This window comes from Bos grunniens, chromosome 6 (assembly GCF_055505025.1).
Source record: "Bos grunniens cultivar Pamir isolate PY7600 chromosome 6, Bosgru_T2T1.0, whole genome shotgun sequence".
Classification (NCBI taxonomy): domain Eukaryota; kingdom Metazoa; phylum Chordata; class Mammalia; order Artiodactyla; family Bovidae; genus Bos; species Bos grunniens.
The window spans coordinates 5677725-5693241 of record NC_141170.1 but is presented as its reverse complement, the minus strand read 5'-3'; the positions used below and the strand labels follow the sequence as shown (position 1 = coordinate 5693241).

The window sequence follows — 15517 nt, the reverse complement described above, 5'->3', positions numbered from 1 at the left end:
CTTGACTTATAAAAGGAAAATAAAGTCACCAAACCCAAAAGGTCAATTATAAACATGAGGATAATTATGCTTTCAACTCAAATAGCACTTTATGTAACACATTTTTCTGCCCATTATGTCATTTGATTGTTAGTGTGGGATTTATTAGCAGATGAGTGAATGGGAGATATGCTGAATCTATTGCTATAACCAATTTTCATTTCTTGATATCATCAATTTGAAACCACAGATGAGAAAAGATTCAGGCTCATCTTTCCCTTCAGAAGTCTGTTTGTTCCTTTATCAGTTGTAGGCTTTCTCTGAGGTCTTTCTTTAAAATATATAACTAATCCTAGATTTTGCATTAACATTGCAAGAATATTTTCTCTTTGTGCTACTTAGCAGATTGTGTTAATCTAAGGCAAGAGTTTTTCATTAAATGAAATTAAAAGTCAATGAAAAAAATAGTGATGAACTGCCTTCCTCTCAAGACTATCTACCCCACGATGACAACACCTGGTGAAAGCAGGAATTCAGTGCATTCTGAATGCATGAATCAATGAATGAGTGAAGAGAAAAATGAGCTTAAATGAATGCCTGCTTAAGTAAATGAACTTAATTTACTCCAAATCTTGCCAGCCAATAAAGACTTCTGTTGAAAAGGATAACTCACTAGAATTACAATTTCAAATACTAGACCTTTCCAGAAACCCTGTAATGCAGCTCCATCAGAGAATAGCATTTTCCTGAGTTACCTGAGGCAAAGACAATGATGTCATTATGTAATGGAAGTGCCACAAGCATCCAGTAACTAACCATCAGGCACCACTCTGAAGAAGTGCATTCCTTCCTCTCCGATTAGTTTTTGAATGCAATCGCAGTTCCCTTCCTTTTGTCTGGTCCTCAGCAAACAAGATATAGAACCCCAAAGTGCCTAGAACAGAGGATGGCACTCCTTGGTCTCGGAGCAAAATAAGGGTGGCAACGTCACCTTCTGTTGGACAAGTGTCATCATTGTAATAGTTTGGAACTTGTTTATTTAAGTCATCACCTTCCATTAGTATGAACTTTTCTCCCAGTTAGTCATTAAATTCTCAAGGTTTCCCCATGGCAGACAAATTTGATCAAGCTTTGCCCAGAGCCAGAGATTTTCCTACTGTGTGTTAAACGACGAAAAGAATAAAGGGAACTATCCTTTATATGTATGTCAAAGTGAAAGTGAAAGTTGCCCAGTCGTGTCCAACTTTTTGCAATCCCGTGGACTATACAGTCTGTGGAATTCTCCAGGCCAGGATACTCAAGTGGGTAGGCGTTCCCTTCTCCAGGGAATCTTCCCAACCCAGGAATTGAACTGGGGTCTCCTGCATTGCAGGCAGATTCTTTACCAGCTGAGCTGCCAGGGAAGTAGTATTAATGCCAAGTGACTGGCATATCATAGGTTCAACTCATTCTCTTATTCATCCATCCATTCATTTATCCAAGCAATAAACATTTGCTGTGCGTTTTTCATGGACAGCACTAAGCTAAGGTATCTGTTCAGTTCGGTTCAGTTCAGTCATTCAGCCGTGTCCGACTCTTTTCGACCCCATGAAATGCAGCATGCCAGGCCCCCCTGTCCATCACCGGGGAGATCACCAGGGAGAAGTGATTGAAGATTAAGGTGTGTGTTATTTAACCTTATTTAATCCCTGGTGGCTCAGTTGGTAAACAATCTGCCTGCAGTGCAGGAGGCCTTGGTTCAATTCCCGTGTTGGGAAGATCCTCTGGAGAAGGGATAGGCTACCCACTCCAGTATTCTTGGGCTTCCCTTATAGCTCAGCAGGTAAAGAATCCACCTGCAATGTGGGAGACATAGTTCCATCCCCGGGTTGGGAAGATCCCCTGGGGAAGGGATAGGCTACCCACTCCAGTATTCTGGCCTGGAGAATTCCATGGACTGTATAGTCTATGGGGTTGCAAAGAGTTGGCCATGACTGAGCAATTCTCACTTTCACCTCACTTTAAACCTTCACAAGTATCTTATGATGTTGGCATTCTGATCACCTTGATGTTATGTATAAAGAAACTGAGGTTTATTACCTCACACACCTAATTTCACACAGCTCTGGTGGAGCAGAGGCTAAAAAGGACTCAGAATCAGGGATTTTGAACTCTACCTCCTTAAATGGAAAAAAAAAAAGAAAGAAAAGGAATGAAGAATTTTCAGAAAAACAAAATTACTTCACAGAGGAAGAACCCCTGGACTAATTGGCATATGCCTCTCGAGGAAGCTACGGGTCTCTAAATGCTAGCTACACAATCCTATGACAAATTTTGTTTTCTTGGGTTCCCAAATCATTGCAGATGGTGACTGCAGCCACGAAATTAAAAGATGCTTGCTCCTTGGAAGAAAAGTGTGACAAACCTAGACAGCGTGTTAAAAAGCAGAGACGTCACTTTGCTGACAAATCTCCATATAGTCAAAGCTATGGTGTTTCCGGTAGTCATTTATGCATGTTAGAGTTGGACCATAAAGAAGGCTGAGCACAGAAGAATTGATGCTTTCAAATTGTGGTGTTGGAGAAGACTCTTGAGAGTTCCTTGGACAGCCAGGAGATCAAATTAGTCAGTCCTAAAGGAAATCAACCCTGAATATTCACTGGAAGGACTGATGCTGAAGCTGAAACTCCAATAGTTTGGCCACCTGATGCAAAGAGTTGACTCCTTGGAAAAGACCCTGCTGCTGGGAAAGATTGAGGGCAGGAAGAGAAGCGGGGTGACAGAGGATGAGATGGAATACATAGAATCTAGAAAAACGGTATTGATGAACCTATTCGCAGGGAAGGAATGGAGACACAGATGTAGAGAATGGACTTGCGGATACAGTGCAGGAGGGAGAGCGTGGGACAAACAGACAAAGTACGCTCTCAGGGGTAAGACGGAAGCTAGTGAGAAACTGCTGTGCAATGCAGGGAGCCCGATCTTGCACTTTCTGATGACCTGGAGGGATGGGATGGGGAGAGAGGAGGGAGGTGAGGGAGGTTAGGGAGGGAGGCGATGTGTGTATGATTATGGCTGATTCACACTGTTGTATGGCAGAAGCCAACACAACGTTGTAAAAAATTTTTTTAAATAAAATATTCTTTAGTTGAAGAATAAAAACAAGAAAGAAAATATATAGGTGTACTACTAAAAAAACATACTCATGTTCATATCCTAATAGTTATTAAGTGTTGTGTCAAAATGCTAACTCAAGGAATCATTTTCCCAGAAACATATTTTTAATCATGTAAGGTGATATTGCAGGGAGAAAAAGAAAGCAGGGGGAAATGTTTTCAGAATTCCGATATAGCAAGCACAATAAAAACACAGCTGGACAAGGTGAACCAATATGAACCAGGGGAAAAAAATATAGCAACCAGAGATAGGCAAGCTACTTGGGCCTTATAGAATTTCTCTACCTTAAGGGCACACATCCAAATGCACCTCACATAAAAGCACATATTACAAGACAAAACTGAAGAACTGCATCAATATTGCCATCAGAATTTTCAGAATAAAAGGGAAACAGGAAAAAAAATGTAAAAGAGAGGTAAGATGTGTAGAAACTGCTCCAGAGAGGGGCCGACGTGCAGGTCTTCAAACATCTAGTGGGATCTGACGACTAAGGAAAGAGCACGGAGAGTGATGGCATGTCCCCGAACAACTTTCTGCTTTTGGACGGTGAAATAAACCCAGAAGCCACAGAGGAAACAAAACAGTCTTCGGCTCATGTGACTGTAAAGGTGTGCGGTCCTGCCAGAAACTTTACTCTGGAAGGAACGTGGGACTCAGCATAATATGAGTTGTGAGACGGCAAATTACTGGGACCCGTCACCCTCAAATTACGAACCATATTTAAAGGATTAGCGACGACTGTGTTATCTGAGTTGCCCTCGATCTCAATCTAGAGGCCGAGGTACGCTCATTGGAATTCAACTGAAAAACAACAGCTGTTTATGGAGCTGTTTTCTGTGTGCTGGAAACTCTGCTAAGAAATTTACACGCGTCATCTCGTCAAACCTTCGCTTTGTAAAGGAGGCCGCTGATGCTTCAAAAGTGACTGGGACCAAATCACACAGGTAGTAAAAGACAGGGTGGCTCAGTGGTAAAGAATCCGCCTGCCAACGCAGGAGACGCTAGGGACGCGGGTTTGATCCCTGTATTGGGAAGATTCCCCTGGAAAAGGAAATGACAACCCACTTCAGTATTCTCGCCTGGAAAATTCCATGGACAGGGGAGCCTGGCAGGCTGCAGTCCATGGGGTCCCAAAGAGTCAGACATGACAGAGCATACATGCATGATCTCTGTCCAAATGAGTTGAAGCTGGGATCAAGTAGTTTGATAGTAATCAAGTAAAAGACAAAGGTGGGTCTGAATCCAGGTATCAGACCCAGAACCCCTGCCTGAACCACGCTGCTGCTGCTGCTGCTAAGTCGCTTCAGTCGCGTCCGACTCTGTGCGACCCCATAGACGGCAGCCCACCAGATTCTCCAGGCAAGAACACTGGAGTGGGTTGCCATTTCCTTCTCCACCTGAACCACGCACCTCTCCCTAAAAATAATGAGGGAGATAAAATTTTTTTTAAAAAACTGGGGGCCAATGAGAAGTGCCCCCAGATAAGATGGCATTTTAGTATTTGTATCAGCCCTCCCCACCAAATTTCCAGAACAAGGCCAACCTGGACATAGTGTAGAGTTTGGAGTCTTCAGCCCCAAAGCCCAGAGCCCACACACACTCAGTCACTCTTCACTTCCTCTCCCACTTCACTCAGCAGTGATGACTGTGGGTTTTCTGCAGTGGAAAGCCTGGGAGGAGGTGGTCACTTCAATGCTGCATTTCAGTAGGAATTGCCCAGCAAAGCTGTCTGTGGGCTCCCTGCTGCCCAGCAAGCTCTAGGTACTTGACAAGGACTTGACCACGGCAAGCCTCTCCAATGCACAGAAGCTGCACTGACGCCCAAGCTGCGTATTGTTATCAGTAGTAATAGTGGGGACTTCCCTAGCAGTCCAGTGATTAAGAATCCGCCTTCCAATGCAGGGGACAAGGGTTTGATCCCTGGTCTGGGAACTACGACCCCACATGTCACAGGGCAACTAGGCCCACCAGCTACAACTACTGAGCCATCCCCCTCCAGAGCTCAGGCGCCACATCTAGAGAAGCCCGCACGCCACAGTGAAAGATTCGGCATGTCGCAATTAAGACCTGATGCACCCAAAGAAATAAAAAGTGAAAGTGTTAGTGGCTCAGTCATGTCTGACTCTTTGCGACCCCAAGGACTGTAGGCAAGAAAACTGGCATGGGTAAGCAATTCCTTCTCTAGGTGATCTTCCCAACCCAGGGATGGAACCCAGGTCTCCTGCAATGCAGGCAGATTTTCTACCCTTTGAGCCACAGATGAAGCCCTAAATAAATAAATAAATATTAAAAAGAATACGAGAGCTGACTGCTACATTGTTCAAACGCTCCAAGGGTCTCTGATCATCTTATCTCCTTTAATTTTTACCATAAACCAGTGATGGTAGTATTGAGTCCATTTGAGGAAATAGAGGTTCTCTTTAATAATCAAGGCATAAGTTAAGACCCAAGAATGTTCACATTGAATCCTTGTGTGCTTTCTATTGTTGAATATATCCAATGGCCTCCCAGCCTCTCCACTGTCTCCATGGAACACAGGAGAACTTTCTCCATGCATCTCTCCCAGCAGAGAACCCTTTCCTGAATGAACTGGCAATCACGTATTTCCTATAGATGAAGAATACAGCCATCGTGGCCCTGGACGTTAGCCTAGGTCTCTTTAGGGGGTTAACCAGTGTCTTCACCAAAAGTGTCTGTGCTGGTCACCAGGAGCTGGGGAGACTGTGCCCACAGTTCTGCTCTGTGCCCAGAAAAGGTGCAGAGGAAAACTGACCCTTGCTTGATGCTGACAGTGAGCAGGCAACCTAAGAATGGTCACTTCCATACAAGATGGAGGAGAAAATCACGCAGCACCTTAAAATTGCAAAACGAGCGTGCAGAGGGCTCTGCCATCCCCTTCCTCTTCTCACTTGTCTTCTCTGTCAAATAAGACACATTATTATTTGCGACTGGTGTTTTCAGAAATGTGTGAATTGACACACATTTCTTCCCCCTTGGCAGTGGGAGATGAAAGGGTAGGATGGGATGGGGTAGGGTGCCCTGACTCTGACTTTGGAGGTGGTCAGCCTGAGGCCTCGCAACTCACCAGCTGGGGCTCTGGGGGCGGAGGAAGGGTCCACTTCCGGAAAAGGCACTCTTCAGCTCTCCTGATCTTTAACTTGGACTTGCTGACCAGGAAGGAATCTCTTCCGCCTGGCCCTCTTCCCCATTCGAGAGTCCACCACACCCAAAGAGAAACCACCTCCCTGGACTGTGGGTTTCTCCAGCTGCTGGGAAGATACCTTCAGGATGGCTCCCGAGGCAGCGGCAGGCACATAACCTTAGGCGCTGCACAGCCCGATGGCAGACCTTTTCCAGTAACTCTGTTCCTCTGGGTCCTCTCCTCATCAACTATACACCAGCCTTCTAGGAAGACAGCAGCAGTCTCCATCGGCAGTTCCGATCATACCCGATCTGAGGAGGGAGGCCACTCCCATCAGGAGAGTAGGGACCCGGGTGGATGGAGCAACAGGGGCTTTCTAAAAGGCAGAGCAAATGGATTTGGCCGGCAGGCCAGTGGTTAGGACTCCTCAGTTCCAATGCAGGAGACAGGGTTTTAATCCCTGGTCAGAGAACTAAGATCCTGGATGCCACACAGCCAAAATATAAATAATAAATGGAAGAGTAGTGTGTCTTCCCAAACATAATTACTTCCTGAATTATTATATGGTTAGGTTTCCCCCTCCCAATGCAGTTCAGTTCAGTTGTTCAGTCGTGACCGACTTTGAGACCCCATGGACTGCAACACACCAGGCTGTCCATCACCAACTCCCAGAGCTTGCTCAAACTCATATCCATCCAGTCGGTGATGCCACCCAACCGTCTCATCCCCGTTCCAACCGTGCAACTTAAAATAGATCCAACCACACCCTAGAACTTATTTGAAAACCAAGCAGAGCACGTTGGTTTGAGTTCTCCCCATTTAAAGAAGTGCAAAGAATTTTCCCCCAAAATGTCCATTCATAGAGTCATTCAATGAGTATTTATTGGGCACCTGTCTTGTGCCAGTTTCTGTATTAACTTGATAATTCAGTAATAAATAAAACAAAGCCCTGGTGCACAGAGAGATAACATTCTAATACAGGATGACAGGCAACAAATAAACAAGTAGCACATATTACAGGATTTACGGTAGCTTTGAGATACGATCTATTTGAGCTGAGAGACCCTCTGAAAACACAGAGATAGGGAGGGAGAAGGAAAAGTTTTTTTCTAGTAAGGGTTAAGTAAACCTCACCTGGAATATTTCTTGGTACTTAGAATGAAAGTAATTTGCAGAAATGTCTTACATATATAAATGTAATAGCCAAGTCCTACTTTCTCCCTCAGAAATACACAGCTCTCAGCTCCCTGCAAGGTGTCAAGAAAAGGCTGCAGCCCCCAGCACGGGGCCAGCGTGCGTTTTCCCTGCCCAGCCGGCACAGTGTGCCTGGACCGCCAACGGGTTAAGGTAGCCTCAAGATGCTCGGAGCGCTGCATAAACAGCGCGTGTCAGACGTTCCAAACATCCTTCATCTTCCCTATCTCCCGGTCCTCGGCTGTCAATCAGCTGTCACTAGCCCGCACATCAGCAAGCGTGCGCACATCACCCGACTGTCAGCAAAGCAGCTGATGAGACTCGGCTCCAGACTGTCAATCATCTTTGTTTCTCTCTGCCGCTCGGGAAATATTTTGGCTCAGAGGAACAAAGAAGCCTGGGCAACAATGGCTCGTTGTCAGGCAGGCACTCCTGTACGTGAATATAAGATCTTCAAAGAGCCCTGACCATGCCTCACTGCCCGCCTCGCCCCCTGCCCTCCCCACACCAAATGATGTTGGGGTCAGGAGTGGACAGATGGAAGATTGAGAATCTGTTTTATTAGTAATTCTAGTTCCCCGAGCAGACCCTGATGGATTCACACACACACAAACAAGCACAGGAACATGAAACAATGATAACTTGAAGTTATCTGAGCTTATGCCTCAGAAAAAAAATAAGGCTCGGAGGATGGATGACTGCTTGGTTCGCAATTATTCATCATTGATCAGGCAGGCTTTTGGGGAGAGAGTAACTGTTAGATTGCTGAGTTCATTCATCTCCCAGGGAATTCTGAGATAGTAGCTTCGACTCTCCCACTCTCGGGTGTGAGGAGGTTGGGAGCACCCACGCTCAGAAAAGCCAGGGAACTCATTAGGACCCCGGTGAGGTGGGTCTGCTGGTGCTTGCAACAGGCGTCCTTATGTCGAGTGTAAAGACATTCTGGAGCAGCCCCTTGTCTGGCAGAGAAGCTGCCCCTCTCATACAAAACATGTATTGAACATGTCCCCTACCTCTAAAAGCCTGCAATATACAAATCTAAAGAGATGCTCCTGGCTCTGAACTTCCGTCGAGCAAGCTGTCCTGCTCCCCACCAGTTTGCCACTTTTGCAAAATCACCGTGCATGTATTGGCATAATTAATCAACTCATCTTGCAATAGATCCAAATACTAAGTTATCTGAAGCCCTGTAGCATCAAGAAAAAAAACACACTTATTGTACGCTAATTGCTTTGCAATACATTTAGAAGCCGTCAGATCTTTTCATGGTGTTTATCAAGACTGCTATTACCTATCAATTACCCAATGCTCTGAACCGACCCGTTTGTACATACTGTGACCGCTCCCATTATCAGCTCTGTATTTGTGACATTTGGGATGCTTTACCCTCTGACAGACAGATCCTTTCCTACTGCGCAACGCTGATTTCTGAAAACGCATCTCTCCTGATCTAACTGGACATTAATTGCTTTTGTGCTGATGTATCTATGCCTCTCAGTCTCCCAGCATAACTAGCAAATCTCATCTCTGACAAGTTGGCTGAACCTAATCAGGACAGATCAGCTGTTACCCAAGGTGCCACGGGCTGTAATTTGTGGTTCTTTACAGAGTTATCACTCGCTGGAAAGACAAAGAACTATAAATTCTGTCAACAGGAATCCCAAAGTGTGTGTTCCAAGCAGCTGTGGGCTCCCCCGCCCGCAAGAAAACATAGCACTTGTCAAATAAATACTTGAGATAATTGATAAGAGGGGATTAGAAGGAGGTGGCTGATACCGTGACTGTAAGACTTTTTTTTTTTTTTTTTTTTAAGGAAACTTCAGTAGCAAAACGGTGCATGTGAAGTATGAGTTGTCAAGGATAAAGAAGGTTTGCAGGGAAGTGAGGGGTGACAACTGTCCACAATTCAGCTCCCACCAGTCATTGGGGAACTTAGTTCACATCTGCCTTGCTCTCAAAACAGGCAAATGCCTAGACATCCTAAGTTGCAAAGGAAACAGCGCGCCGCCTCTGAGTCAGGCTGCTGCCCGGTGACAATGCCTTGATCAGAGGCAGGAGGGCAGGGAACACTGTCAGCCTGTCAGCAGCATTCTATTCTCTGAAGACCCCTGTGGTTTTCTTTCAGGCGCAGGAAAAAATAAAAGGAAATATTAGAGAAAATAAACTGCTTTCTTACTGTATCGCTTTGGTCCATCTTCCAAACAAAATGAAAGGGTTAATGTGGCATCATCTTCAAAAAACTCGGTGGCAAACGCGTCCCACCAGAGGTTGTCGCTGTCCTGCAAAGAGACAGATCATTTATTTAGCAGGCAAGAGCGGAAAATAGCTCAGAGAGGAGCTGAGAAAGGGAAAAAGGCCGAAAAACCCAGTCACCGGTGGCTTGGGTCTCAGCATATGTGTGTGGGTGTTCTGGAAGGAGTGTGGGCGGGTGTGTGGTCACTCTTCAAATTAATTGCCTCAAATGGGGATGGAATTCCAATCCAATAAACAAGCTAATGCAAAGTGAATGAAAATTAATTCTGGGGGACATATTTGGGGAGATTTAATAAACGTAGTTTGGAATACTGTGACAGTTTTTAAGAAAAGGGTTTGCATTTAACGTAAAATGTACTCAGCCTTTTTTCTCTTTCTTTCACTTTGCTCTTTTAAGAGCCAGACTTTACAAACAGAAACCACAATATTACAACCAGGTTAAGGAGACTACATTTTTTAAAGATAATTTATTTAAAGAAAAAGAAAAGATTGTGTGTGGCTTGTGGCATTCCTCCATGTAAATATCCCTCTGAAAGACACAGGTGTTGCTACCTGGATTTATGTAGAAAGATGAGTTTGTGCACAAGCAAACATCACATACATGAGGACTATTCTCGAGGATTGGTTTAAGATGACAGGCAATCACTAGCTCGTTATTAAATCAGTTATTAACAACAGAACAGTCCGGCAGAATGCAGGCCATCCACAGGGGCTCTGCTCGTTTGTCTTGGGTGGAGAGTTTCCCTTGTTCGTCCAGAAAATACTTTGAACTTGACCAAGTTGAAGACCGTTAATGTCACTGCAAATCTTCAAGGGCAGGAGAAGGGCTTCCCCAACAGGGACTTGGGGGGATTATGCATATTGTTGTGTTTAAACGGTGGGGGGGGGTCCTAACTGTGCCTCATTCTCTGCATAGTACTCGATTTACTCCCAAGTTATTTTTTAATTTTAATTTTCGTTCATCAATTTTTATTGAAGTATAGTTGCTTTACAATACTGTGTTAGTTTCTGCTGAGTAGCAAAGTGAATCAGCTACACATATAGATATACCTTCTCTTTTTAGGATTTCCTTCCCATTTGAGTCACCACAGAGAATGGAGTAAAGTTCCCTGTACTATATCGTAGGTTCTCATTCGTTATCCATTTTGCACCCAGTATGAATAATGTGCACATATACACATGTGCACATAGACATATATGAGTGCTCAATAGTTGATAATTCCAAATTGTGCTGCTGGAGAAGACTCTTGAGAGTCCCTTGGACAGCAAGGAGATCAAACCAGTCAATCCTAAAGGAAATCAACCCTGAATATTTATTGGAAAGACTGATGCTGAAGCTGAAGCTCTAATACTTTGGTCACTTGATGCAAAGGGCTGGCTCATTGGAAAAGACACTGATGCAGGGAAATATTGAAGGCAGGAGAAGGGGATGACAGAAGATGAGAGAGTTGGATGGCATCACTGACTCAATGGACATGAGTCTGAGCAAATTCAGGAGATAATGAAGGAGAGGGAAATCTGTCATGTTCTAGTCCATGGGCTCACAAAGAGTCAGACACAATTTAGTGCCTGAACACCAACAGCAACGTGAGACTGCCCAGGTGGCTCAGCGGTAAAGAATCTGCCTGTCAATGCAGGAGATGTGGGTTCAATGACTGGATCAGGAAGATCCCTGGAGGAGGAAAGAGCAACCCCCTTCAGTATTCTTGCCTGGAAAATCCCATGGACAGAGGAGCCTGGTGGGCTGTGGTCCGAGGGGCTGAAAATAGTTGGACAAGACTGAGTGTACACATGGCGTGCATTCACGTGTACACACACACGCGTGTGCATGTGTACTTTTGTCACCTGGTGTGAAGAGCCAACTCACCGGAAAAGATCCTGATGCTGGAAAAGATCGAAGGCAAAAGGAGAAGGGGGCAACAGGAGATGAGACGGTTGGATGGCATCACTGACTCAGTGGCGATAGTGGAGGAGAGAGAAGCCTGGCGTGCTGCAGTCCATGGGGCCGCAAAGAGCTGGACACGACTGAGCAACTGAACAATAATCTGTGTCAATCCCAGTCTCCCAATTCCTCCCACCCCACCCCCTGCCCAACTCATTTTTCTACATCTTTGGGGAGGCAAGGACTAGGGTTCAGGAAGAAGGAAGGGTGATGGAAAGGTTCATATTTTGTCTCAGTCTGGTTTCTTTTCAAGCCCTTCACTCTACTGCTCCATTGTCAGGACTCATGCTCAGGAGGAGGCTCGAACCATGCAGTAGGGCAGGTGGTATTATTAATACCTCATTGGTGGATCTGTCCTGTGCACAGCCCTCGGAGCAGGCACATCCTGACACCTTTTCCCAGCTATGTGAACTTGAACAGCTTATTTTACCTCCGTGAGCCTATTTCCTTACTTGGAAATTAAGGATAATGATAATGCCAACAATAATACATATCTCAACCAGAAGATACAACAACAGTTACATTAATAAGTATCTTGCACAGAAGATGTGGCATTTCAGTAAGTCAGTGGCTGTAATGTGCCCAGCAGAGTGCTGGGAACACAGTGAAGATCAATGCAATGCTGCATTCGCTTATCTACCATCTTTAATGTCACTTCTAAGGGATGAAGCATTTCATGTTCTGAAGAACTCTACATCAAAACTGTTTCCAAATTGAGTATGTTTCCAAATCACTTTGACTGTCTGTAACCCATTTCTTGGCAACAATACCTATCTGTGACATAGTGGAAACTTATGAATGGATAAAGCATTGTGAGATAGATATAGATATATAGATATGACGGAATATTACTCAGCCATGAAAAGGAACATACTTGAGTCAGTTCTAGTGAGGTGGATGAACCTAGAGCCTATTATACAGAGTTAAGTAAGTCAGAAAGAGAAAAACAAATTTCATATATGAACACAAATATAAGGAATCTAGAAAAATGGGACTGATGAACCTATTTGCAGGGCAAGACTAGAGACACAGACATAGAGAACAGACTTTGGACGCAATGGGACGAATTGAGAGAGTAGCCTTGAGATACATACACTTCTGCATGCTAAGTTGCTTCAGTCGTGTCTAACTCTTTGCAACCCTACGGGCTGTAACCCACCAGGCTCCTCTGTCCATGGGGTTGTCCAGGCAAGAGCACTGGAGTGGGTTGCCATGCCCATTCCCAGCCTTAGGATCGAACCCATGTCTCTTTTGTCTCTTCCACTGACAGGCAGGTTCTTTATCACTAGCGCCACCTGGAAGCCCATATAACTGCTGCTGCTGCTGCTGCTAAGTCGCTTCAGTCATGTCCGACTCTGTGCGACCCCATAGACAGCAGCCAACCAGGCTCCTCCGTCCCTAAAATAGATGGTCAGCGGGAAGCTGCTGTATGGGCCGAGGGAACTCAACCCAGTGTTCTGTGACAACCTAGAGGGGTGGGATGCAGGGGAGTGGGGGGCGGGGAGGTTCAGGAGGGAGGGGACATACACTTGTGTACTGGTGGCTGATTCACAACGTTGTATGGCAGAAGCCAATACAATATTGCAAAACAATTATCCTTCAATTAAAAAAAAAGAAAGAGAGAAGTTAACCAACTCTCTTTTGCTTGCTAATTGTTCAAAGACCCAGGGACTAAATCAGTTCCTCCAGCTCCATCCTCCTGTCATCTCACTCTGGGTTTCTAGCCCTTTTGCTAGAAAGTGGACCAGTGGAAGGTGAAAGCCCCGGGGGCACACAGGCTGATCTGAAGTCACTAGGAAAAAAGAAAGGGTCCAGGCTGTCAGGAGGTGGGAGGATTGTCCGTAAGCAGCCATTCAGTTTCCGCAGGACCCAGACAAGGGAGTGCTGGCAGAAGTCAAGGGGTGGGTAAAGACCTCAGAGCGGGGGATGACATTTGATTCAAACCAACTGTAATGGAACATGAGATGACTCAGTGTCTCGGGAAATGTCAGGGCAGGTTTGGCAGGAGAAGGCTACATCAAATGACTATACACACACACACAAAACCAATTGGCTTTGGTCACAGATCTTGGGAGAACATTCCAAAAATAAAAAAAATACATAGTTTCACAGGACCAGACACATCATAGGTACATAAGAGAACACACACACATGTGGGCTGAGAGGATGAAGGAATAGACGAGAAACGGGACTTCTCTTTTGTGCCATCAAAGACAACCCAACTCAAGAAACTCACGTTTTTGTGAGGTCTAGATGGTCGATCCTACTTTATCTGTCAGTCAATACTTTTAAACGGGCACAAAAAAATTTTGGGACACTATTTTTAAGCTCCAGTTGTCAACTGCCCCCCAACACACATATATAAAGTTTTTAAATTAGTCCTTAGTTACGAGAGAAAAATTCTGATGGAAAGAGGGGATTAAAAAGTAGTATTTTTAAGAAAAAATTAGTGAATGTCAAGTACAATCCAGGCTCCGCTTGGCTTTTTTTCTGAAGGAAGCAGATCATGGAAAGAACGTACATAGCAGCGGGGGGCGGGGGCACTGGGTTAGTAGTACCACCCGTAACTCAATATTTTCTAAGTTTTTTTCCCCATGAATTGAACCATCTTATATTCACAACTGCCCTAGTTGTTCCCAAGGGGCACAACAAGCGGTCTTTAGAGAGAATTTATACCTTTGACCTCTATGTTACATTGGCTTCAACATATAAATTCTGCCTCTTATTCACTGATGACCTAAGTCAAAACCTCAACTTCCTTGCCTGTATTTATTCATTTGCAAACTGGGAGCAGTTATTGCAGTGCACTGTGGAGCCTAGGGAGTAACTGTCCGGCACATAATTGTTGCTCAATAAATGGCAGCTATTATTATTCATTATGGTCTTCTTTGATGCTAAGATATCTGTAAGTAGAGAATCTGAATTTCAAAAAACTTAAACTTCTCAGTCAAGATCATCAGCTAGAAAGTGGTGAAGTGAAAGTTCCCATGCTGTGGTTTCCTTAGTCTACACACACACACACAACATGGGAACTTAGCTTCACCACTTTCTAGCTGATGAAAGTCTGCTAATTCTAGCCTATTTTTTTTAATGGATTTAATCTTTTTAGAGTAGTTTTAGTTCACAACAAAATTAAGAGGAAAGTACAGAAGACTCCCACACCTTCTTGCTCACATACATTCAGAGCCTCGCTCACTATAGCAGTGGATTTGTATAATTGATAAACCAGCCCATGTTTTTTACCAAACAGTTCTGTTCAAAAAGTGATTTTCACCTTAGATTGAAGACAACAAGCAAGAGTAGAAGAGGCTGGCACTGGCTGCAGGACATTTTGCTCGAGTGGATCTCCTCCAGTCCTTCCAGATTTTGCCCCCTTCTCTCACCTTCATGTGCTTTTCTCTGAAAATGAACCTCCTCTTTACCCCCTCCTGCCATTCACCGGTTAGTATAGTTCCTGGGATCAGTGAGGCAATTTTATGGAAGAAATCTGCATAGTAGCTAGGCCAGGAATCCAGGGAGCAGCAGAAATACTATAAAAACCCATGCCGAACCAATGTGAAGTTTCTAGCAGAAAATCTAGCAATGTGACAGGTGGAATCTCAGCTCTCAGCCACGGAGCTGAGCCAACAACCTCATGAGCTGTGGGCAATGGTAAAAAATCAGTGCTTCCATATTCGATTTCTAGATGTCAGTCATCTAGATGGCATGACCCTTGCAGACAAAGGCAACAGGGCTCTGCTTGACCACATGTGAAAGAGACCAAGGAAAGGTAACAGAAAGTGCCTGGGCACGATTCTGCCTTTCTATGCACAGGCTGTGGAAAATTCTGAAAGTGATGGGAATACCAGACC

The 15517-nt window shown here is 44.7% G+C and overlaps 1 protein-coding gene across 10 annotated transcripts in view; it reads right to left on the bottom strand.

Moving 5' to 3' along the window:
* Positions 1-15517, bottom strand: part of LDB2 (LIM domain binding 2) — a 455129-nt gene that overhangs the window by 274612 nt on the left and 165000 nt on the right. For all 10 annotated transcript variants that reach the window (XM_086407461.1, XM_086407456.1, XM_086407464.1 and 7 more), the window contains exon 2: positions 9648-9750. In XM_086407461.1, the coding sequence (XP_086263587.1) occupies positions 9648-9750 (103 nt within the window). The remainder of the gene's footprint in view (positions 1-9647; positions 9751-15517) is intronic.